This window comes from Saccostrea cucullata, unplaced genomic scaffold, assembly GCF_032062105.1.
Source record: "Saccostrea cucullata isolate Sc308-1 unplaced genomic scaffold, CSIRO_AGI_Scuc_v1 ctg5, whole genome shotgun sequence".
NCBI classification, from domain to species: domain Eukaryota; kingdom Metazoa; phylum Mollusca; class Bivalvia; order Ostreida; family Ostreidae; genus Saccostrea; species Saccostrea cuccullata.
In genome coordinates, this window is record NW_026940631.1 from 1,186,062 (window position 1) to 1,211,478 (window position 25,417).

The 25,417-nt window shown below is 34.5% G+C and overlaps 3 protein-coding genes across 3 annotated transcripts; 2 read left to right on the forward strand and 1 right to left on the reverse strand.

Moving 5' to 3' along the window:
- Positions 1 to 2,183: 2,183 nt before the first annotated feature.
- On the forward strand, positions 2,184 to 5,854 carry LOC134255811 (uncharacterized). The gene is made up of 4 exons (XM_062738355.1): positions 2,184 to 2,287; positions 2,418 to 2,461; positions 2,598 to 2,729; positions 5,152 to 5,854. Exons 1-4 carry the CDS (start codon positions 2,184 to 2,186, stop codon positions 5,673 to 5,675), a joined length of 804 nt encoding a protein of 267 aa, XP_062594339.1. The 3' UTR covers positions 5,676 to 5,854.
- Positions 5,855 to 12,405: 6,551 nt separating this feature from the next.
- LOC134255735 (G-protein coupled receptor 157-like) lies at positions 12,406 to 14,211 on the reverse strand. Its single transcript, XM_062738247.1, has 3 exons — positions 13,634 to 14,211; positions 12,984 to 13,198; positions 12,406 to 12,801 (listed from the first exon to the last, which is right to left on the reverse strand). The coding sequence occupies exons 1-3, from the start codon at positions 14,097 to 14,099 to the stop codon at positions 12,430 to 12,432; spliced, it is 1,053 nt and encodes a 350-aa protein (XP_062594231.1). The 5' UTR covers positions 14,100 to 14,211; the 3' UTR covers positions 12,406 to 12,429.
- Positions 14,212 to 18,764: 4,553 nt separating this feature from the next.
- Positions 18,765 to 21,729, forward strand: LOC134255812 (G-protein coupled receptor 157-like). Its single transcript, XM_062738356.1, has 4 exons — positions 18,765 to 19,215; positions 19,413 to 19,425; positions 19,702 to 19,907; positions 20,084 to 21,729. The coding sequence occupies exons 1-4, from the start codon at positions 18,952 to 18,954 to the stop codon at positions 20,432 to 20,434; spliced, it is 834 nt and encodes a 277-aa protein (XP_062594340.1). The 5' UTR covers positions 18,765 to 18,951; the 3' UTR covers positions 20,435 to 21,729.
- Positions 21,730 to 25,417: the final 3,688 nt, after the last annotated feature.

Genomic DNA, 25,417 nt, shown 5'->3' on the forward strand with positions numbered 1-25,417 from the left:
TAACAAGGGGCACGTGGCGGATGGGACCGGTCGGCAAAGGATGCTCACTCCTTCATGGTACCTGATCCCACCGCTTATGTCTTAAAGGTTCTGTTTGCTCTGCTGCTTGTTTGCATTGCTTAGTGGACTTTTGAGCTTGAATTCTGGATATTATTTTTCTCCAGGTTTACTTACTCAATGGTCTTATCAATCCTTACATTTCAATTTGAGATATTTAATAAAAGAAACTTTAATTTTTAATTATTTTTTCTAACCACAGAATGAAATATACCGAGATAACGATGAACATTCAAGTTCAAGTCCATTTAAACAATACAAATCAGGAGCTATAGAGAGTTAATTATAGATTTACCACCGCTTACTAAATGTTTAGCGATTTTTACTGTCCTCTGTACCAATGAATTATTATGTTATTATGGGATTTTTTAAAACTAATTTTTACTATCACTTCAAAACTACTGTATACAGGGTTATTTTCGCCCCGTGTTATTTTCGCCCTTTTGCACTTGCGAACAAGTTTGCCCCGTTTTTAATTCGCCCAGCCATTGTTCTGTTTAAGAAATTGTGCCGTGTAATTTGCATTTGCCCCGTTTTAAATTCACCCGATCAAGAAGAGGGTGAAAGGGGCAAAAATAAAACGGGGGGCGAAAATTTCCCTGTATACAGTATAATGTACTTGATTTCTTTACGATTTGTATTGTTATGATTGCAATTGTGAGTTGAGTTGTGTTTATTCATTACGTCGTTTATAAAAACACGTAGAGAAAACGTTAGGACTCTGATACTTTCGAGTTTTGATAATACATGGATATTACATGTAACCTGATCTAACCTCTGAAGTTTTTAATTGAGGTTCATGTTTGGTTTGCTCCCAGTTTGTATTGTTTGAACATATATGTTAAAGAATTTAGAGTTCTAATAAAGTGAAACAAAAGATGACTATATCGCCTCAAAAACAATAAGTAACTTTTTATTGAAGGACCTTTTTAATATTAAGTAATATACACAGGTATTTTTATTTTAGGAAACCAGCCCTGTACTTACTGAAGCTGTTATCACATGGTTAAATAAAATATTTATTAGATGAAGATGTTTCCATTGTTATTAAACTATCACAACCCAGCTTCACTCGTAGAATAATACTTTTATGAACATGTATTACTTTGTACTTTTTCGGAAAACCTTAGAATCATGACCTGTACAAATGAAAAAATAAATGTCACCGGTCACAACTGTCATGTGCTCCTCACCATGATTGGAAAACCGAAAAATCTCTAGACCTCTCAGTGTGAAAATAATGGCCTATAGCAATTGAAATGAAAAACGTCACTCTGCAAGTGACTTAATGATATGTTGCAATTGTTGACAAGGTCATTGTATCGAACATACAGATTGTGAAATGCCTACTTTAAACAGTTCTGTTTATATCCCTGTGTCATTAATTTATTTGTCAATAGTTTGCTTCGTTTTATAATTTGTACGTACTTAGAGTAAGTTCTTGCATATTGAATCAGTTCGGGAGATACATACTCTATATGTAGGTGTAAAGGGTATATTGCTACATGATTTGGAGATAACGAACAAGGGGAGTTTTCGGTAGAAAAGTTAAAGTTATCACGCTTATCATAAAATTTTGCTGTTTGTTGTTGTCTTTTAGTGTGTGAAATATCCAAATGTTAAACAAATCTGACCATCATTTGTTCGTAGGTTGAAATCTTTCAATGCAAAGATAATTGGTCTAATTTTGCTTTAAAAGGCCTTTTTAATTTGGAAAAGACTAATATTCAAAAACTGGGATTGTCACTGCATGATTCTTAACTAGTTATAGATTCATTTGCATATACACGAAGTCACAAAAAGCACATGATCCAAAAGCCTTAGACTTTGTATCATAGAAATGTAAATTGATAGTATAGAACAGATGAACAAGGAAAATATGAAACAATTATAACGACATAGATATACATGTGGAATAGTTGACCAGAATTTCCTATTGTCGATGGGACTTCATGGTTGTAAAGGAAACCTTCTAAAGGAATACGAACTGGAAGTGACATAGGAAAGAGGACTTAGAAAATAAGGTAAAAGATCAGATGTCTTTACCTCATCAACAAATAGAAAGAAATCACATGACCGACTGTGTATATAAATCTTACAGAAGTCCCTAAATAGAATATTCCACAATGGAGAGTTACATCTGTCTAGTACTCCTGCCCGTTTGTCTGTCCGTCACATCTACTCACTATGAACAAGGATGTTGCGAGAAATCACCAGAAAAGCTATGCTTGTTAGATAAGTTTACGTTAATTTACGATCAAAATAGAATTATTTTTAACTTATTGAGAAAAACTGACGGTTGACCTAATTTCAACACTTGTGGTTGTTGTAACACTCATCATTTTTATATTTTATTTCAGAAAATGTTGCAATAACTATTTATTGATCAACGGAACCTGTTATGGTTGGTATTCATTTATCATTTTATATAAAGTATGAATCGGGGAAAATAATATAATATAATTGAAAGCTGAATAGACAAAGAAAAGTATGCAATATTCCAAAAGAATTAAATTATTGTTTAAATTTACTCTTGAAAGAGTGTGATCCAGGACGCTGGAACAAAAATTGTTCCGATTTGTGCGTTTATCCTTACTACGGCGACTTGTGCATTTCTGTGTGTGACTGTGATCCACACCTCTGCCATACCATTACAGGATGTTCAAATGAAGGTAGGATCAAATTTTTTATACATTACATAATGTTCAAAGGAAGCCAGGATTAAATTCTTATACACTATATACATTACAGGATGTTCAAAGAAGGGTAGGGTCAAATTCTCATGAAAATTATAAGATTCAGATTAAAAAGTATCTACGATTGGAACAATCCTCTTTGCTGGGGAAATATAGATGACAACCTACAAAAAGACTTTTCAGACAATTTTCCCCCTCATTTTTTATCAATGATTTACATAATTTTTATTTGAATTGTAAAAATTTGTATAAATTTCAAATATTCATACAAAAATATATCTTTATGTGTTTCAAAAATTTATTTCAATTTAAGAACCCTCTCTCCACTGCACACTAAAGAGTTCTGATTCTACGGTATTTTTTCAGCAGTTAGAGTGATCTGCCCTTAGATCTAAATTCTAAAAAAATTACAAAATATTACTCAATTTGTAATCAATTCTAGTATTCTCAACAATTTAAAAGGCTAAGATAAATGAACTGATCGTGTTAGTTACATGTATTTTCTCTATTGAAGTAATTTACAGTGATTTCTATTCACTGATACTGTGTTTTCTTTGAACATTTTTCCTGGGGGCAAATGCCACGCACCATACATTGAAAATTAAATAAATTAGCTCAATATTAATTCCTTTATGCAATATATTTTTCTCTATGCCCAAAAAAAATTTTGCAGTCGTGTAGAGAGGGTCCTTAAACATGTTATACGTTAAAGCCGCTTGGTCCGATTCTAATAGCTAAAAATATATATTCGATTTTCTTCTTGAAAAATAATTGTCCATAAATTGTTTCAAATTTTGTCAAATTATATCCCCAAAGTCCTTTTCTTTTAAGATATCAAAATTCAAAAGTTAAAAAAATTATTTTTGTTAGGTCACACAAAAAATAATCCTATGTTGATCATTGTTGATATCGCGTGAAATCACCTTCGAAAAATTAAATTTATCGCTTACATGTTTATCTCATGAAGAACACACCCGAGCATTTTTTTTCACAACAAAGTACATATAAAGTCACGTCATATATATTTTAGCTCCTTTAAAAAAATCATTTAAAATATCTGATTTTCCTTTATTCTTTAAATATGCATATATTAATATAAAAATTACTATGGATTATATTCAATTAATTTCTTAATTTTGAAAAGATGTATTATAGGCTTCTAATAATAGAGAAAAAAATACTCGGGTTTGAATTATCTTCATTATAAGATATATCCGATAAATTTATTTTTTTTATCAAAATTGACTTCACAACATATCTTAACTTCCGTCGGGAACTACTGTTTGTCAATAAGGTTTTTGATCTGCGTTTTCCATGTAAGGATTGTTTTAATAAACAATTAAATCAATCTTATCATTTATTTTTATATATTATCTATGTAATGACGTACTTTTATTGTGTAAGATAATATGTGCCTGTTTCGGGTTAAGCGGCTTTAAAATTAGGTACCAAAATCATATACTTTGGAAGAAAAAAAGATTTATGTCCTTGAATATATTTGTAAAAATTACATATTGAAAAAAATTAGTGTTGGCAACGAGTACCCGGTTAACCGGTTAACCGTCGAACGTTGCGAGTATCGGTTAGTACAACTGCTATTCGGTTACTCGGATAAAATAAATTCTACATAGTCAAGGCTTAGAAAATGAATGTATTATACGTTATAAATGTATACTAACTTACACATTTCCCTAAATTTAGGTACCGTTAGACTTGATCTAGCGTATAGTTGTAGTGAATCAAATTGTTTTGATTGTTTTTCACATGCAGTTTATATAATTGATAGCTTGGATTGCTTGGGGTATACGTATTTTGAAGGCCTGAGTTATAATTACCTCATTTGATGATTTAACGAGATGCCGCCGCAGACATAATAAGCTTGGAGTTGTAACAAAAGAACAGCTGATTCAAAATCTTTTTAATCACCTAAGCATAAATTATTCGGAAAGCAGCGATTTACTTGACACTCCACATATTAACTATTGATAATGGAGTATGTAAATAATTATTCTCCTTGATTGCGACATATTTCGGGGGCTGAAAAAGATAGTGTAAAATGGTGATTGACGATGACGTATTTATTTGTCTTTGTGTGTCGAATTCCCTATTAATTTTTAAAATCGTAAATCTTTGACGATATCGTATGTGTGTATTGTAAATATAATGTCCCTATACAGTATATTTGTGTATTACTACTACCGATAAGTATAGAATAAGATAAATAATAGGTATTGATACTTTTAACAAAAATCATCCGAGTAACCGGGTACTCGATCGGAAGATGAAGCGAGTAACCGGTTACTAAAAATCGTCCGATTTGCCAACACTAAAAAAAATATATTTCTGAATGTCATATACATGTATTACAATTTAATTACTCGCTCATAAAACATTGCAGCTCCAAACACGACAGAAACATCATTGGTGGAAGTAGATAACAAGCTCAAAAACATTGTTCAAAGTAGAAATAAAAATGGCGAGCCAATCTCAAATATAAGAAATATTTCACACTTACAAATAATCCTACTGGTAGGAGGCACGGCGCTCGGATGTTGTATTTTAACAATAATATTACTTGTTATCATCATTATCCGACGGCAACAAACCGGTCGGGATCTGGATGCAGATTATCACGAACTACGGATGTTACGTCTTCACATGGAGAATAATGAGCGGAGGAGGACTGCACCGGTGGAAATGAACACCTATAAAAGCATATGTACGTTGTCCAAACCCAGATCGTTTGACAGCTCGGGGTCCCACTGTTATCAGGATATCCCAGAGTACACTACAATGGGAAGAAATGTGGAAGAACGAGAACAAGAGGGCGGCCTTGACATGGGTTCCTGCTACCAGAAGATAGAAGCCTCTAATACCTCTGATGAAAGCTATGAGAGACCAGTTTTTATGCTGCCAGCTTAACCAGAAACAAAGCAAGGATATTCAGTGGTATTTGGGTTCAGATAAACCGTGAAAAACAAAGAAATAAAGCTCTAAATCTTGTAAATAAATGAAGTTAAATTCATTCTCATGAAGACAATTCTGTTACCGAGTTTCATCGTTTTTTTTTTTTTCAATCTATAATGTACATTTGAAGAGTTGTTTGGTGTGAAAAATTATTGAGTTTTATATAATCTATATGTTATTTAACAGCATACATGTGCATTTTAATTTTTTTTTGTAAATACAAAATTATCCCATATGAAAAAGTACTATTAGAATTCAATCAGAGTATTCAGTTGACTACTAGTTGACGGTCAACTGACCGTCAATTGACCATTAGTTGAATTTTTGCCATGCAAATGAGGGAGCGATCAACTCATTTGCATAGAGTGGACCACTGTTGAATGCTCCTATATATTCTTTGCAGTTGACCGTTAGTTGAATACTCCACTATTTTATTTGCAGTTGACCGCTAGTTGAATACTCCTCTATTTCCTTTGCAGTTGACCGCTAGTTGATTACTCCTCTATTTCCTTTGCAGTTGACCGCTAGTTTAATACTCCACTATTTTCTTTGCAGTTGACCGCTAGTTGAATACTCCTCTATTTCCTTTGCAGTTGATCGCTAGTTGATTACTCCTCTATTTCCATTGCAGTTGACCGCTAGTTGAATGCTCCACTATTTCCTTTGCAGTTGACCGCTAGTTGAATACTCCATTAGTCAGTGCACGTAGGTTGCTTTCATTAAATATTTGAAAAAAATGGAGGGAGATTTGAAATCTAAGACAAGCAGTGTTCTTGAAAATATGAAAAGTCAAACCAATAGAGTTTCTAAATTGACATAAAGGTACTTGTAAATCTAAATGCATTATAAATGAATTGAGCTGGCACACTCTCATAAGTTGTTACAGTCCTTCTTCATTTTCTGGGCAGAAAAGGTTATATATAGAATTAGTCTAAAGCAATTGTTTATTTTTACAACACGACAAGAAACACAACAAGACACTTAATGCATAACAGGTTTTCAGAATTCTTTCAATATTTAAAAAAGTACACAAAAGTAGGGACCTATACTGGCTACATTTTTTTGCATTCCTATTATCTGTTTAAAAATAACAAGCTTAATAAAAACAAATCTTTAAATTTTATATACTTACAATAGTACATGAGATATATTTCACACGCTGAATCATCACGAAGACAATAATAATGTTTCAAATCAAAATTCCCATCTTCTACAGAAAACACACATGTACTGATTCAAATCTTGGTTGTTGTAATTATGGTATAACAAACCCGATCTATGATAATGTAATTTTGAACCCAACATAAATTTAGCGTGGGAGAAATTTTCTATCAAGTCGGAGTGTTCAACTAGTGGTCAACTCTTGTTCTGCATGAAATTTCAAAGTATTAGCATTCAATTAATGGTTCAACTGGCCGTTTTATGCAAATCAGTTGATCGCTTTTCAGAAAAGCATTCAACTCCGAGTGGTCAACTGTTTTCGCATTAACAGTTGACGACTAGTTGACGGTCAACTACACATTTTCGTATGGGTATAGTGGTCAACTCTTGTTCTGCATGAAATTTCAAAGTATTAGCATTCAATTAATGGTCAACTGGCCGTTTTATGCAAATCAGTTGATCGCTTTTCAGAAAAGCATTCAACTCCGAGTGGTCAACTGTTTTCGCATTAACAGTTGACGACTAGTTGACGGTTAGTTGACGGCTACATGTGTAGTTGACGGTCAACTACACATTTTCGTATTGGTAATTATATTGAAGTAAAATGTATGCCACATTTTCGGCATGCAATGTTCCTATTACTAACCCTATGTTAAGCCTTCCATTGTACTACTGATGCCAATTTTTTCATGTGGATACAGCTATGCTGTATTTGTTTGCTTTCTTTTTACTTTTGATTGTTTATAATTTTTTTTACTCGTATAATTTTTAACCTTGTTCGTGTTAGATATAACGCCAAGAAGAAGAAATTAAAACTTTTAGTAATTTTAATAGGTAAAAATTAGAATTAAAAATAGAATTTCTGGGAAACGAATAAAATGAATAAAAATAGACATGAAGACAAAGCTATTAAACAGAAGAAAAACGAGGTACTGTGAGCAATGAGCCTTCTAAATGATACCCCCCCTCCGCCTTTAATGTGATGATGACACAGTTATACCCCCCGCTTGAAAAGTGGTAGGGTATATAGTGATCGGAGTGTCCGTCTAGCTGTAAGTCCGTCCGTTACACTTTGAGGTACTAATCTCTCTTCTCCACAACACCTCTTATATCATCACTGAATAAAATTTAATGAGTCTTTCAAAGATTCGTTGTTACATAGTGTCATTGTGTACCTCCTATTTTACATGTATTTTTGATTAGAAACATGTATATTTCGGGTTTTCCAAAGCAAAACATTGACGCTGCTATTTCTCTTTTATATTGAAGGATATCCATCTCTTATCCACAATTTCTCCTACACTGTACCACAGAGTATAATTTAATGATACTTTTACAGATTTTTAGCTCACCTGAGCCGAAGGCTCAAGTGAGCTTTTCTGATCACATTTTGTCCGTCGTCCGTCCGTCTGTAAACTTTTCACATTTTCGACTTCTTCTCAAAAACCACTGGGCCAATTTTGACCAAACTTGGTACAAAGCATCCTTGGGTGAAGGGGAATTTAAATTGTTAAAATGAAGGGACATATCCCCTCGCAAGGGGAGATAATCAAGAAAAGACAAAAATAGGGTGGGGTCATTAAAAAATCCTCTTCTCAAGAACCACTGGGCCAGTAAAGCTGAAACTTATGTGGAAGCATCCTGGGGTAGTGTAGATTCTAAATTGTTCAAATCATGACCCCCAGGGGAAGGGCGGGGCCACAATGGGGAATCAAAGTTTTATATAGAAATATATAGGAAAAATCTTTGAAAATCTTCTTCTCAAGAACCACTGGGCCAGAAAAGCTGAAACTTATATGGAAGCATCCTGGTATAGTGTAGATTCTAAATTGTTCAAATCATGACCCCCAGGGGAAGGGTGGGGCCACAATGGGGAATCAAAGTTTTATTTAGAAATATATAGGAAAAATCTTTGAAAATCTTCTTCTCAAGAACCACTGGGCCAGAAAACTTATGTGAAAGCATCCTGGTATAGTGTAGATTCTAAATTATTCAAATAATGACCCCCGGGGGAAGGGCGGGGCCACAATGGGGAATCAAAGTTTTACATAAAAAGTGAAGCTTATGTGGAAGCATTCTGGGGTAGTGTAAATTCTAAATTGTAGGAATCATGTAGGAATCATGTCCCCCGGGGGAAGGGCGGGGCCATTATAGGGAATCAAAGTTTTACATGGAAATATATAGGAAACATCTTTGAAAATCTTCTTCTCAAGAACCACTGGGCCAAAAAAGCTGAAACATATGTGCCCATGGAAGGATCAGGGGGTAGTGTAGATTTCAAAATGTCTAAATTATGATCAGTGGGATAGGGTGGGGATGCATTATGTATAACAAGGGTGAAATCTGGTAAAGAACAGAATGGTCAAAGCTTCTCAGGTGAGCGATGTGGCCCATGGGCCTCTTGTTTATTACATAATGCCATTGTACACCTCCTATTTTACTTTTTGATCTGATATTTATTTCGGATCTCCTTAAGCAAAACATGGAGTTTGCCATTATAATCCTTTGGGAGGCGGGGGCTATCATTTACACGTTAGTGAGCTCAGTGCTTAAAGTACCCCTAGTTTTAAACTAAATGTAATGTGAGCAATAAACTGACTAAATGATGGTATAGGATGAGTTACGAATAAGAGATGGGTACCCTTCTTTATTTACAATGACAGTGCTCATGTACATGTATTGTTCTGGGAAACCAACCAAACACGTGTCCGATCAAAACGTAAAATAGGAGGTGCACAATAACACTATATAGCAAAGACTCTGTAAAAGTCCCATTAAATTTCATTCAATGGAACCAGAAGTCTCTGTCGAGACTGAAGCTCTACTGGTTTCTACTTATAGCAAATGAAGAGAAAGTACTTAAGCAGTTGGGAATTGAAACTTTACAACAGCAATAAATAGAATAATGATCCTTGAAGTCTCTTTATGTTCTTAGTGTAATCTACTTGCATGCCGCATTATATTATAATTAGACTAAAACTGTATTTGGAGTAGCATTTTGGTAAAGGCAATAATGTTCATCGAAGTCAAAAACTGATAAATAGAATTGTGTTTCTTAATGTAGTCTACTTTTGTGCCAAGTTATATTGAAATCGGACCAAAACTGTAGGAGGAGTAGCATTTTACAGAAATTTCTATTTTTAGTAACAACTCCAACACCGTTCATCGAAATCAAAAACCAATAGACAGAATTATGTAAATTAGTGTAGTCCACTTGTGTGCCAAGTTACATTGAACTCGAACCAAAACTGTAGGAGGAGTAGCATTTTGAAAGAATTTCACAGAAATTTCTATTTTTAGTAACAACGCCTACACCGTTCATCAAAATCAAAAACCAATAGACAGAATTATGTAAATTAGTGTAGTCCTCTAGTGTGCCAAGTTATATTGAAATCGGACCAAAAATGTAGGAGAAGTAGCATTTTGAAAGAATTTCACAGAAATTTCTATTTTTAGTAACAACGCCAACACCGTTCATCAAAATTAAAAACCGATACACAGAATTGTGTAAATTAGTGTAGTCCACTTGTGTGCCAAGTTACATTTAAATCAGATCAAAACTATAGAAGGAGAAGCATTTTGAAAGAATTTCACAAAAATTTCTATTTTTAGTAACAACGCCAACACCGTTCATCGAAATCAAAAACCGATATACAGACTTATGTTCATTAGTGTAGTCTACTTGTGTGCCAAGTTATATTGAAATTGGACCAAAACTGTAGGAGGAGTAGCATTTTGAAAAATTGTTTACAGACAGACGGACGGACGCCGGACGCATTACTATCGCATAAGCTCTTCTGGTCTCTGACCAGTAGAGCTAAAAAGGGAATCTGCGGATACCCCAAAACATAAGAGATGGATGAACAGCTGGACGGACATCCCGATCACTATACCATCTTCTTTTCAAGGGGGGAGGGTATAATAAATAAATGAATAAAAACAGATTGAAGACAAAACTACAATACACTAGAAAAAATATTCTAGTATATCTTTCTGCACTTAAAGAAGATGGGCGAATAAGGCGGGCAGAATGCCTATAGTGCGACAGATAAGAAGTTAAAAATTTTAATCTCAATTGAATCCAAATTTTACTTGATATTTCATCTAATATTAACGTATACTTTATGTAAAATCTCTACAATTTACAAAAATCTCACAAAGACTGAAAATATTTGCCTATGAAAATGCTTACACACACTAAAAAGAACAAAAACGATCATTTTCTCATACTTAAACAAAATTTTTCAATATGGGTGGGTCTTCTCTCCATTTTTTTGAAAGATGATCCTAAAAGTGTGCTATAAAATACACATTTTTTGGTTTTCAAAAACATGGAGCGAAGACCCACTATACCTTAAAAGTACAATTTTATGACACAACATTGGCATCTTTCCGAGAAATATTTCAAGTCCATTAAGTCGCGGGTCATATCACAAACATAATTTAAATACCTAAAATTTCCATGAGCGGTCTAGCATAGTGGTTAACGCGTTAGTCTCAAAGCAGCATGCTATTGATACGACGGATTTTTATTGCTAAGGTTCGAATCCCACGAATACCAACTAATAATTTTATGAATGAAATTTTTTTTACGAGATTTTTTCTCTCTCAGAAAAGTTTTTTTTTCTCATAATTTCACAAATTTCAATAATTAGAAGTTAATTGAAATAATCAATTCACATATTTAATATGATTTCTTAATATCTAACGCTATAGGCATTCTGCCCGCCTTGTTCACCCATCTTCTTTGTAAACATTCAGAAATATTATGTCTTCCCCTCATTTACAGAAATTATTAACAGAAGTTATAATAGCTACTAGCCAGAGGCAATTTGTAGCAAAAAGAAGCACGTGACATGACCGATGGACATGAAAAAAAGGCGTTTTTGTACATGTATGTCAAACAGAATTAAAATAAAGATCTTTTCACCCCATGCAAATATTAGAAGTTTTAGAAATAATATCTTGAAATAAAAAACTTTTTGGAGAACTAAACGAGCAGAAAAAAAATACCCCAGCTGGTAAAGCAGGAGAGGGCAATTTTTAAAATTAAAAAACTGGACCATTTTTAATGGCATGAACAGTACATTAAGACATAAAAACGTTTACAAACAACTCGTCAATCAATCATAAAACATGCATTACTAACCTTTATATCGCTTTAATTTATTAAAGTTTTTATTTATGTTTCTAAAACATATTTCTGATCGTAGCTGATAGTGTTATGATACATTCTGGTACCATATAGGGTTAATAAAACCGTGGCACACTGACTTATGATTATGCAAATTTCAAAACGTTTTACACCTTTCTGCGTACATGTATTTCATATTTGCAATTGTAATTCATAAAATAACTCTGTATCATTATTCTTGTTTTATTTATGAATAAGGAACCAAACATAATTACTGCAAAATATTTATTCTCTTGCAATAGCAGTCCATTTGGACCATACAATTTTCAGTTTAAATGTACCATACATTGTACATCGTCATCGCGACACGAATAAAAGTTATGAGTTCATTTTTACAAATAGGTTGACTAAATATCATAATAGATTTATAGTAGTTGTATCACAATTATCTTGTACTTTTCTTTTCAACTTGGGCCACACAACAAAACCTAAAAAATTGACAAACGCCTGGGCGCTGTCTCCTATGCTCTGGAGGTACATTAAGCCATCGTCAGCTTTGTCAAAGAAAGGTTTGTATTTAGATCCTTCATGGCCAACAAAGATAAAGTATCTGACGGTTCCCCACAGTCTTGTGAGGTACATATAGAGGAAAATCCATAATAAGCCAAACTCCTCTTCTTCGTGATTTTCTTGGTTTATGGAATATTTGTTTGTATCCTCTGCTGTATTCTCTGGTATTGATTGGTAAGATGAACTGGAACTGGACTTACTTAAAAGGTTTTCTTTCTGTAAAATAAGTCTCAATTTTCAAATGAAATGTCATACATTCACTTTTGAAAAAAATAACTATTCTCATGTGCATCTGTATATTAAGTATTTTTATCGTTTTGCTATTATGTTTCATGTTTGATACAATGACTTAAGCGAATTGTGAATAAAATTGTAATAAAACGGGAAGTAACAGGTACCTTATGAAAACGACATTTTTGAAATTTTAAAAGCATGTAGAAAGCGAAAGTAACCAAGTAAGTGGTTATTTCCCAGCCCTTCCCCGTTAAGGCCATCCAGACGGAGGAGGTTGATATGCTGAGGTTACAGTCCTTGATCCAACACCAGGGGCCGCTACTGGCCGACAAACCTTCTCCCAACACATCGTAGTGTAAGGAAACACTAGCTATGGTCACTGTAAAGACACAATTATTTTATTTTAGTTAAATAATACACATAACGCATTTTTAAAAAGTAAATTTATAAATGTACGTGTATAAAAATGCAAAAATGCCTTGATCAGTCGCAAGACTGCCAACAACACAACCTAAAAAACCAAATCTCGCCATCTTGACCTCTCTATATATACAAACACATATGTAGGAAGTATTCCTCATTTATACTTACTTATTTATTGAACTTTATCTCGTTATCTATGTAATTTGTTTTTTATCGCAGAAGTACATGTATGCCCTCAGTATTTCTTTTGTTAAATACTCTAGGATATATAACCGGTAAATAAACTTGAAAAGTGTAGTATCTTTATCTGGCTTACTCTGCAACACGTATAAATTAGTCAAAAGTAAATTTTCTCTTTAATTAAAAATTTTAAAAATTAAAAATTTCTCACCAGGGCATATCCATCCACATAAATGACAGACAACTTGTACCGGAATTTTTTCCAGATACCGGCTACCTCCATGGTGCAGGAAGTGATTGAGAGCGATGAACACAGTCCACCAGAACGAGGCTAGACTAGCAAAGACGGTAATAAAACTCTGACTGACACAAAGATTATCTGAATCACATTTGTCGTCATTAGTGAGCATCGCATCAACAAAAGAATACCGAATAACTCCGAGCAGGTTCCCAAAAGCGTTGAAGAAGTCTGCAATTGTTAGGAACACCAGCAGACGAAAATTGAAGCTCCTTTCATTGTTTCTATAGTAACTGAGAAATATGAAGACGGACCCCAATAACGACAAGGAACTACTCACACCTGTCAGAATCAGAAAGGGGACATAATTAATGGTGTCATTCTTCTGGATCCCTGGTTCCTCTAAATATCCCCCATTAAATATTAACACGGTTGACATGTTTTACCTCTAATTTCATACCTAGTATCGTTATCATCCCTGTATGATAACATTGTTTCTTCGTAAGATTTACATTTCATCGATTAGATTTAATACATACCTAATAAATTTGGAAAAAAAAACCTGGACGATTCAGACTCCCCCTTCTCTCTCTGTTTTATCATTGAGGAAGTTTCCTTAATTAATATTTACTTATATATTACTAACCACACAAATTTTAATTTTTATCCAAACTTTCACAATAATGTGATTTAATTTGACAAATATTGTGCAGATTATTAAGAAGGATTGCAGAAAGGTAGAGTTATAAACATCATAGAAAGTTTAGAAATCTATTATTTCTATAATATTTATAATCAAATTGTCGCCGACGTGGCGCAGAGGTAGATCATCGAAATTCAGATATTGTAAAACAACAACCTTACATATATATAATGTCTAATAAAGTACATCATAATCTAAACCGAAAAACATATTAACAGAACTTAAACAAGAGGCCCATGGGCCACATCGCTCACCTAAGAAACTTTGACCTTTCTGTTCTTTACCAGATTTCCCCATATAATACATATTGTGACCCCACCCTACCCCACTGATCATAATTTAGACAATTTGAAATCTACACTATCCCAGGATGCTTCCACATAAGTTTCAGCTTTTCTTGCCCAGTGGTTCTTGAGAAGATTTTCAAAGAATTTCCTATATATTTCTATTTAAAACTTTGATTCCCCATTGTGCCCCGCCCAACACGGGGGTCATGATTTGAACAATTTAGAATCTACACTACCCCAAGGATGCTTCAACATAAGTTTCAGCTTTACTAGCCCAGTGGTTCTTGAGAAGAAGATTTTCAAAGATTTTCCCTATATATTTCTAGGTAAAACGTTGATTCCCTATTTTGGACCCGCCTAACCCCTAGGGATCATGATTTTAACAATTTAGAATCTACACTACCCCAGGATGCTTCCATATAAGTTTCAGTTTTTCTCGCCCAGTGGTTCTTGAGAAAAAGATTTTCAAAGATTTTTTCTATATATTTCTAGGTAAAACTTTGATTCCAAATTGTGGCCCCGCCCTACCCCCGGGGGGTCATGATTCAAACAATTTAGAATCTACACTACACCAGAATTTTTCCATATAAGTTTCAGCTTTTCTGGCCCAGTGGTTCTTGAGAAGAAGATTTTCAAAGATTTTCCCTATATATTTCTAGGTAAAACTTTGATTCCAAATTGTGGCCCCGCCCTACCCCCGGGGGTCATGATTCAAACAATTTAGAATCTACACTACACCAGAATTTTTCCATATAAGTTTCAGCTTTTCTGGCCCAGTGGTTCTTGAGAAGAAGATTTTCAAAGATTTTCCCTATATATTTCTAGGTAAAACTTTGATTCCCCATTGTGGCCCCGCCCTACCCCCGGGGGTCATGATTCAAACAATTTAGAATCTACACTACCTCAGAATTCTTCCATATAATTTTAAGCTTTTCTGGCCCAGTGGTTCTTGAGAAGAAGATTTTCAAGATTTTTCCTATATATTTCTAGGTAAAACTTTGATTCCCCATTGTGGCCCCGCCCTACCCCCGGGGGTCATGATTCAAACAATTTAGAATCTACACTACCTCAGAATTCTACCATATAATTTTAAGCTTTTCTGGCCCAGTGGTTCTTAAGAAGAAGATTTTCAAGATTTTTCCTATGTATTTCTAGGTAAAACTTTGATTCCCCATTGTGGCCCGGCCCTACCCGCGGGGGTCATGATTCGAACAATTTAGAATCTACACTACCCCAGGATGCTTTCACATAAGTTTCAGCTTTACCAGTCCAGTGGTTCTTGAGAAGAAGATTTTCAAAGATTTTCCCTTTATATTTCTAGGTAAAACTTGGATTCCCCATTGCAGCCCCGCCCTACCCCCGGGGGTCATGATTCAAACAATTTAGAATCTACACTACCTCAGAATTCTTCCATATCCATATAAGTTTCAGCGTTTCTGGCCCAGTGGTTCTTGAGAAGAAGATTTTCAAGATTTTTCCTATTAGATATATTTCTATCTAAAACTTTGATTCCCCATTATGGCCCGCCCTACCCCAGGGGGCCATGATTTGAACAATTTAGAATTTACACTTCCCCAGGATGATTCCACATAAGTTTCAGCTTTACTGGCCCAGTGGTTCTTGAGAAGATTTTTTAATGACCCCACCCTAGTTTTGTCTTTTCTTGATTATCCCCCTTGTGAGGGGACTTGGCTCTTCATTTTAACAATTTAAATTCCCCTTCATCCAAGGATGCTTTATACCAAGTTTGGTCAAAATTGGTCCTGTGGTTCTTAAGAAGAAGTCGAAAATGTGAAAAGTTTACAGACATTCTAGAAGGGAGAAATACTGTAAATAGAATAGATAATGAAATAAATAATTTTTTTTGTGATGTTTGATAATTTTTTATTTGTAAGAAAAACAAACAAGTTCATAAATTTCGAAGATATAAAACTCAAAGATATACAAAGAGTATTAAACAAAAATATCACTCCAAAATCCCAACAAAAATGGGAGCAATTGATGCAAATTGAAATTACATGGAAAAAGATTTGGGGCTCAATTTATGAAGTTGGTTTAAAACAAAAGATTCAAGAATTTCAATGGTAATGTTTGCATAACATCTTATACACTGAAGAAAAATTAAGCAAAATGGGTTTATCAAATGGTAAATGTTTTTTTCTGTAAATCAAATATTGAGAGTCAGAAACATCTATTTTATGAATGTAAACATATCAAACCACCTTTAGAAATGGTACAAAATATAATGTTAAAAATCTCGTAGTAAATCCAGTCAAAATTGATGTATGTATTGTTTTATTGGGATTCGCAGGAGAACCCAAAAATGTTCGAATTTGTATTAACACCTTGATTTATATATACAAGTGGTCAATATGGTAAACAAGAAACAGCATTAAGTATGAAAATAAAAATATTACAAATTCAGCACTTTTGAATGATTTCAAGAAAGAAATGAAATCAAACTTTCAACTCTTAAGAAATGATAAGAGTAACTTCAACAGAAATTTAAAATTAACATTAAATATGCTTACAGACTTTGATTAACTGTTACCTGTTTTCCTAAGTACAGATTTATATAATAATACAATGATCTTTTCATAGTTATATATTTACATTTTATTGTCACATTTTCACCAAAACTGATTCCATATTTATATATACTTATATTATTTGATTTACAATATGTATTAGATGTAAAATTAAGTGTGACTTTGTATTTAAATAATAAAGCACCCTGCGTGGTGCTGTAGGGACTATTATTATCTATTGTTATAGAGGGAGCTTAGTCAGGGCCCCATCCCTGGCAGCTGCCCTACTTATCAGCTGTTGACTGTTATAGGTCTGGGAAATAAATGATGAAGAAAAAAAAAAGTTTACAGACGTAAGCGCCTTCGGCTCAGATTAGCTAAAAATACTAGTACTTGTCGAAATTTTTTGCATAGCATGTCACAAATAGTAACGTGTACATGTACGGTGAAGTGTTACGGCCAAGTAGTTAAACATGCCATGTGATTTACATATTTCTAGTGTCGTTCAATCAGACGTTCGGCTGTCTCCATAAATTTTAAAAAGCATTAACCAGCAGAGAGTCTGGTAAAGATCCGTGATAGCATTTGAAACGGAAAAATTCTAGTAAAGATTTTGATTGGCTGAAAGGAAGCCCCCCCCCCCCCACACACACACAATTAAAACAAATACAAAATACCATGGCAGAAAGAAATCTTACAGCTTTAAACTTTAACTAATGTCTAAAAGTTATACTATTAGCAGTTGGAGAGGCATTGTTTACGGTATTGTCCTCCGGTTATATGTAAGTGTGTTCCATAGTGTCATCAAAAATTTCGAAAGCAAAAGTGAAGGAAAATATGATTTCTTTCGTTTGAGGAACGAATTAGACAGAAATCAATTTCTACTCGGTGTGATAATAAATTACTTTTTCGGAATTACAAGGTTTTCATTCGAATACCTGGTGTATATCACGTGGTTCTTTAGAACCGGTCTCGTTAGCAAGGCTATATAAGAGGTGAATAGTGGTTTAAATACCAGTTTAGGACGACACGTAGAGCACGATAAAGTTTAAAATTTTATCATGATTTATTCAATCCAACATAAACTTGTATATACAAATTGATTTTCATATTTTGCATATGTTATGTACACTGCAAAAATAAAGCTACTGCGTGTCGTTGCTATGTCCAAATGGTGTGTTTGTTGTTGATTGTACTTTCATTTGAAAGTAATGAATGGATTTAGAGTAGAATGTAGCCTACCGGTGAACTTTTCTTGGATTTATATTGAAAATGCTCGTTTGTTATCCCCAAATGAAGCTCAATTTATTCATGAAAAGTCACAAATCTACAGAAGAAAGAAATGACATAACATTTGTTATTTTTCTTTAAATCTAGTGGCCCTCTTAGGATATCAAACACTAACGTGATTCTTCACAAGACCCTTCTCGTCGACGATTTACGGAGACAGCCTGGTGTCTGGTTGAGCGAGACAAACATATTTTAGAATCGGCTATTGTTTTTATGTTAATAAAGGTGAAGGGGTATGTAAATATCGCTTTGTGCGTCTGAAGTACTCTGACCCCCGCTATTACTTCCTTATATTAAGGAAGGAAACGAACCCTTTGGAATTATGTAATAAAAATAAAGGGTTGTATAGAAAAAGTAAAAAAAAAAATTAGGAAATGAATTTCAAATTCCCATGTTCATAAGGCGGAAAAGAAGTATTCGGAGTGGAAGTAAAATACTAAACCTTAATGCTGGTAATTTGATTTAAATACGAGTGATCTAGTCATGTCGACTTCAGGATTTTCTACCACAGCAATGACGAACTCTGAATGTACTACCATGGACTTAACCACACCAGTTTATACCACAATCTCCCAGAACAATATAAAGGTCGTGTATTTACCCAGCTCGGTGCTTATTTGTACCTACGTAAGTTGTTCTCTGTCGATCTTAGGAGCAATTATTATATTTGTGACATACTGTACAGTTCAAGAAGCAAAGAACCAGACCCGCCGTCTGCTCATCTATTTGACGATTGCTGACTTCAAGGTTACAAATTCTGTCTGATAGTCATCCTAGAGAAATCTCTAGAATAGTTCAGTAATGATTGCATTTACATCGACAATTTGTTTTGTTTGTTGTTTTACGATATTTCACTGATGATTTCATTTACATTGACCTCCGATACTTTTCAGTATTTCAATGATTACTGAGTATCACATTTACATCGACCAATAACTTGATAGTTTACGATACCCGGTATTTCAATGGTGATTTATATTTACATTAATCATGACATCAATTATTTGTTACATTAAAATATTTCAGTGGTGATTACATTTACATCGACTTATCATTTGTTACATTACAATATTTCAGTGGTGATTACAATAACACTGACCAATCATTTGATCTCTTAAAATATATATAACTGTTGATTGCATTTTCATTGACCAATTATTATGTATTTTACAATATTTCATGAATACATTTTCATGAACCAATCATTTAGAATTTTTTATTACAATATTTCAGTGGTGATTACATTGGTAGCGGCCTTTAAGAATGTCCTTGGGGAGGATCAATACATTGGTAGTGGACCGTGGTGCTGGATAAAGGGTTGTATGAACAACAGTGAACTTATTCTGTGGATGACCTTAACCGGAAAAGGTTGGGAGGTCATGACCTACATTATCACAGCATTCCTCTACATTTATCTCAAATACTACATGATTAAAAAGGTAGGTGGAAGCCTGAAACTGTAAATTGCTCACTATATACATGTATGTCTTGCATCTACCATGATATACATGTAGGAAGATTTTGTATTTCACTGTTAAATAAGTAAAGTTTCTGTTGATTTTTTTAAAGTATGTTTTTTTCCACACACGAATTGAACTCTTCCTAATATTTACAGCGTCGTCAAGAGCGCAGACCCAACCTTCGCTACAGTCATATCTCAATCAGTCTCCGTGATGAAGACGAGAACTATGTGCTGCTGTGGCTCGTTCTTTATATCCTTAGAATCTGGGGGACAGCCAGATACGGTATACTTATATATAGAGTCGCGAATGGTGTGGAAATGGTGAACAAATTATATCCCGTGGACATGGTGCTTATGCACATTCAGAGTGTAGGAGATAGTGCCCAGGCGTTTTTTAATTGTCTACTGTTTTGTGTTAAGGATACCGCAGTCAGACATGGACTCTTAAGGATGCTCTGTCGGAGAGATCAGGACCGACAACTCAATGATTATACCCGGCTATAGCACGTGACAAGGTGCGCCAAAATTTTGAAATTCTCGGACGATAAAAGCTGATTTTAAAAACTAGACATCGGTCTAAGGATAAAATGAGAATTCATTAAGAGGCACATAACCTGAGTATTATGGATTTCTCATGATAAGAGAAGGTGTATACTTTTTTTTTTTACTGTTTCCTATACCTTAAATATACACTACATATACAGGATAAAGCAGATTAAACATTATGTGTTTTACTCTGTTTCATTCGTGGAGGAAGTAATGCTAAAGAATTCTATAAGTTGACATGCTTAGTGCAATTAATTGACTGATAAACGACCATGGTTTTCTTGAGATATCGGAGAGAAAATTCAGTTGAGAAACAGTATTCAAACTCAACGTCATTTTAAACAATACAAATCGGGAGCAGAGGAAACACGGGCCTCCAAAAGTTTGCGAAGTGGGAGGTGCCTTGGAGGAGTGAGCGTTCCCTGACGCCCAGTCACATCCGCCATGTGCTTCATGCTTCTGGCTGGATTGACTTCACCATTAACCGGAAGTTACATTTCATTGGAAGCACATGGCAACATATAACATACGAAACCAATTAGAATACTCAAAACATATCCGCAAAGATATATTACAAGAAGATGCAAAACACAACCGTCAATTGCTCCAGCAGGATAACCATATATTTTCAAAATAAAGACAACTGTTTTATAAGCTTACTTGTCACAGAACCGTTTGCTTGCATGAATGGTTGTATCTTTATGTATATCTAGTCAATCATTTACAAATAATGTATATATGTAGTATATCTTTTTTTGGGTCCGAGGATGAGGAACCCATATACTTGTACTAACAGCTTTTTCTTGAAGTTTTGGATTTCTGATCCTAACTGATGGTAACGGTGACTGAAATTTTGAAAAAGTGAATCAAATAATAGAGTAGGAGAGACGTCGTTTGTTGCAAAAAAGTACAATAAAAAATTAACACTAAAATGTAGTTTTTTTTTCTATATTTCAAAATTCTCAAAATATTTTCTGTTAAAGAAGTCCGAAGTCCAGAACGTCTTGATATACCGTATATACTATCCTATCGGTCCGCCTAAAAGTCGGTTTATTTTTAGAGATAATATTTGTTGGAATTTGCCATTGACCTGCAAATAAGTCGGTATAATTTTTACCAGAATCGATTGACAATTCAAAATCAATGTTCTGATATTTTAATCTGGTTTCAATTCATATTTTAGAAATGATGCCAAAGTGAAATCTTAAATTATTAAAAAAAATAATTCATGCACACTTAAGTTATATTCGATGACCGAGCGACAACCGCGGTAGGGCTAATACCAGTAAAAAATTAATGTAGAAATATAATATAAACAAGAAATTCAAAAGAATTATACGACTTGAAAGATGTAGATTAGTTTATTGTTTAAGGTTGTTGCTAAAGACGGTAAGGCTTTTTTTTTTAAAGCTCTACTTGTACTCACTGTACTGACGACCTTGTTATGAACGGAACTTGTTCGAAATAAAGAGTTTAAGAGTGATGCGTGTTACGGTAAGAATGTTGTTAATTTTGTGTTGTATTAAACTTGAATTATACTTAATATTATATCCTTTTATCGTATATATAATAAATACCGGTATATTGTTTATTTCAATGTAGAGACCACACACGCAGTGTAAAATATTTCATGTATGAGTGACCGGGTGTGGCATTGCCTTATTTTGGTGGTATGTGTTCAGTTGAAATTAAATTCATGTACTGATTAATTCTTTTATTTTTGTTTGTGTTTAATTGGTAATGTGTGTCTATATTTTTGTTTGTTTGTAGCTCATTGCCAATTTGATGTTTAATTAAAAATAAAGAACCATTAAAAGAATTTGACTTTAGTCGTTACATTATAATCAGACTAAAAATGTATTTGGAGTAGCATTTTGAAAGAATTTTACAGAATTTTCTATTTTTAGTAACGACGGCAACACCGTTCATCGATATCACAAACCGATAAATGGAATTATGTAGTTAGTGTAGTTTACTTGTGTGCCAAGTTATATTGAAATCAGACCAAAACTGTAGGAGGAGGGTGATGCTAAAACGCGGAACGGAAAACGGAACGGAAAACGGAACGGAACGGAAAACGGAAAGTATTATTTTAGATTAAATCACTAAAAAAACATAAATCTACTCATAAACGATATATCTTATACATATTCGATTCCCTACTATTAAATACAAGTTGATTTATTCATGATCAGTCTCTTATTTACGAAAATCGCTGATATAGCATGCAGTGACCTAGAGTCAAATTTGAAAACGGGGTGGGGGGGGGTTAAACTTGCTTGAAAAGTATCTGACAAGCAAAAAACAAAATAAAAAAACAAAAAACAAAAAGATGACAATTGTTTGTTTCGGGAGGGGGGGGGGGTGTTAAGTCCCTGGTCCAACATCTTTCAGCACTATGTTTTTATACTAACTTACTACATAATATTGATTACATTAATAAAACAACGTTAACAACGCGAGGGTGTCAATGAACATTTCTATAGTAAAAAGGTTATGACTGGAAAAAAGTTGGGGGGGGGGGATATTTGATATCTAGATGTCGAACCATGGAAAGAGAAATAGTGTAAAAAAAAAACATGAAGATTACGTTTAAACACCTTTTATGTAACACTGGTTGTTAAAATTTAATAAATGGAGTCGCTTTCTATAAACTTGTATTTAAATTCTGGATAAATAAATTTCGAAAAATTTCCTGTGGTAGATTTAATGAAGCATCTTTACATTCAATGAAGTTAAAGTTTGTTTGTATGCGATGTTTGTGTGTGGGGGATGGGGTGAGTTTCATTTTTTTCCCGCTCATCGGAAAGGTCTTAGAAGTTGCAAAAAGACCGCTCCCCTTTTTGTGTCCAAAATATATACAAGTTTTAATATAATTGATTTTTTAATGTGGCTCTGGTCCCCTACCCATATATCAAACTGTCCCTGCCCCTTTCAAGATTCCTGGATTTGCTACTACTTGCTTAATCTGAATGACAAAACTAGTTATTTTTGTCTTTACAAACACTGGCGTCGGAAGGGGGGGGGGGGTAAGTGGAAGAGAGAAAAATTCCAACATACAAAAAAACTTGACAATCCAAAAAAGGAAAATATGTCCTTTGCCCAAACACGAATATCCTCTTTCGTGGGGAAGGGTTGGGGGGGGGGGATGGGGGTGGGGGTGGTGTCGAACTTCTTTCAAATTGTTTCCAGACACTACCCATTAACCTTCCTTGGCTTAATCTGCGACGTTCCTGTTGAAAGTGGGGCGGGGTGGTGGTGGTGGGGGGGGGGGGCTAAGCCTACATGTACGCTCCAATATCCATTGTCTATACCATTGCTACCTTTGCAAAAAAAGTGAGGGGGAGTCCCCCCCCCACGCCTTTGACAAATATATGCATGTACATACTAGTACTTTTTTCCTTCTCCCTATTTCAAGGAATACCTCTTTTAGAAATGAACTTTCTTTTAAAAAAGAATTTGTTTGAAACGCTCAGATGAACACTCAGGACTTTGAGTCTAGTTAGTATGTATTTTATAGATCTTTCGCTTGTACACCAGTTCTGAGCGGAGGGTGTGTATGATTCATGAATATATATGTAAGACTCCAAAGTCCGATGGTGACGCCAAAGTCCGATGCACTCGCCAAACCCCGATGGTCTGCGCCAAACCTCGATGGCTCATTGTCTTTACGGACGCCAAAGTCCGATGGCCACGCCAAAGTCCGATGGCTCGTTTCCTATGAGACGCGCGACGCTAAAGTGCGATGGTCTTGCACGCCAAAGTCCGATGGTGCGGATGAACAATAAACGTTTATGACGTCACAATAGTCCGACGTCAATCCTTGACGCCGTTGTCCTGCATTCAAAAGCAATCATTTCTGAATTCGTCCTCAAATTCAATTTTTATTATTGATTTTGCTTATTGCTTGCACCTACCAGAGATATTAGGGTAAGTCCTCGCACACCACTCGATTGATTAGGGTTAGTCCTTGCATTGCAAAACCCGAGTGAATTAGGGTTAGTCCTCGCACCCAAGTCGAGTGATTAGGGTTAGTCTTGCCCCAACACAAGATATTTAGGTTATTGTTAATACACACTTTTCGAGCGTTAGCCTGAAAGTAAGGGTTAGTTTTTCGCACTTATTTATACTTATTCTAAAGACCTTTGCATGTCGCGACATTGAGGTTTGGGCGCAGTGCTACTATGACGTCATAAACGTTAATTGTTTTCCGCATCGTCGGACTTTGGCGTGTCAGACCATCGGGGTTTGGTGCAGACCATCGGACTTTGGCGTGACCATCGGATTTTGGAGTCCCATCGCACTTTGGAGCCCTACATATATAATAGTTTACAATAAATTTTATTAGGTATGACTTTTGCATCAAGAATATTGCTTTTATATCTGATTTATATATCGAATCTATGTTATTTGTTTGAAATAAATTTTCCGTTTTCCGTTCCGTTCCGTTTTCCGTTCCGCGTTTTAGCAACACCCGTAGGAGGAGTAGCATTTTAAAAGAACTTCACAGAAATTTCCATTTTTAGTAACCATGGCAACACCGTTCATCGAAATCAAAGACCGATATACAAAATATGTATTTTAGTGTAATCTACTTGTATGCAAAGTTATATTGAAATCAGACCAAAACTGCAGGAGGAATAGCATTTTGAAAAATTGTTTACAAACAGACGGACGTACGACGGTCGCATTACTATCGCATAAGCTCTACTGGTCAGACCAGTAGAGATAAAAACAACAACAGACAAATCGCATATGGAATTGTAGCATCGTCTGTTAATCATTTTCTTCAGTTCCGAGGATACCTTAGGTACTACCGGTACCACCGAGATATCAATTTCACCCAGCAAAACAGACAAACCAAGCATTTGACTTTGTAATCAAAGTGACAATTTAAAGCATTCTTTATTTAGAATAAAAATTACACGTATATTTAAATCA

Bases quoted from the DNA above. Each gene is read 5' to 3' on its own strand.
- LOC134255735 (XM_062738247.1), bottom strand. From the start codon at position 14,099: ATGTCAACCGTGTTAATATTTAATGGGGGATATTTAGAGGAACCAGGG. The intron at 13,199-13,633 runs GTGAGAAATTTT...GTGTCTTTACAG, and splicing joins ATGTGGATGGATATGCCCTG to TGACCATAGCTAGTGTTTCC. The intron at 12,802-12,983 runs GTACCTGTTACT...CTTATTTTACAG, and splicing joins AAAAATGTCGTTTTCATAAG to AAAGAAAACCTTTTAAGTAA.
- LOC134255812 (XM_062738356.1), top strand. From the start codon at position 18,952: ATGTCGACTTCAGGATTTTCTACCACAGCAATGACGAACTCTGAATGT. The intron at 19,908-20,083 runs GTAGGTGGAAGC...TAATATTTACAG, and splicing joins AATACTACATGATTAAAAAG to CGTCGTCAAGAGCGCAGACC.
- LOC134255811 (XM_062738355.1), top strand. From the start codon at position 2,184: ATGGAGAGTTACATCTGTCTAGTACTCCTGCCCGTTTGTCTGTCCGTC. The intron at 2,288-2,417 runs GTTAGATAAGTT...ATTTTATTTCAG, and splicing joins TCACCAGAAAAGCTATGCTT to AAAATGTTGCAATAACTATT. The intron at 2,730-5,151 runs GTAGGATCAAAT...AAAACATTGCAG, and splicing joins TACAGGATGTTCAAATGAAG to CTCCAAACACGACAGAAACA.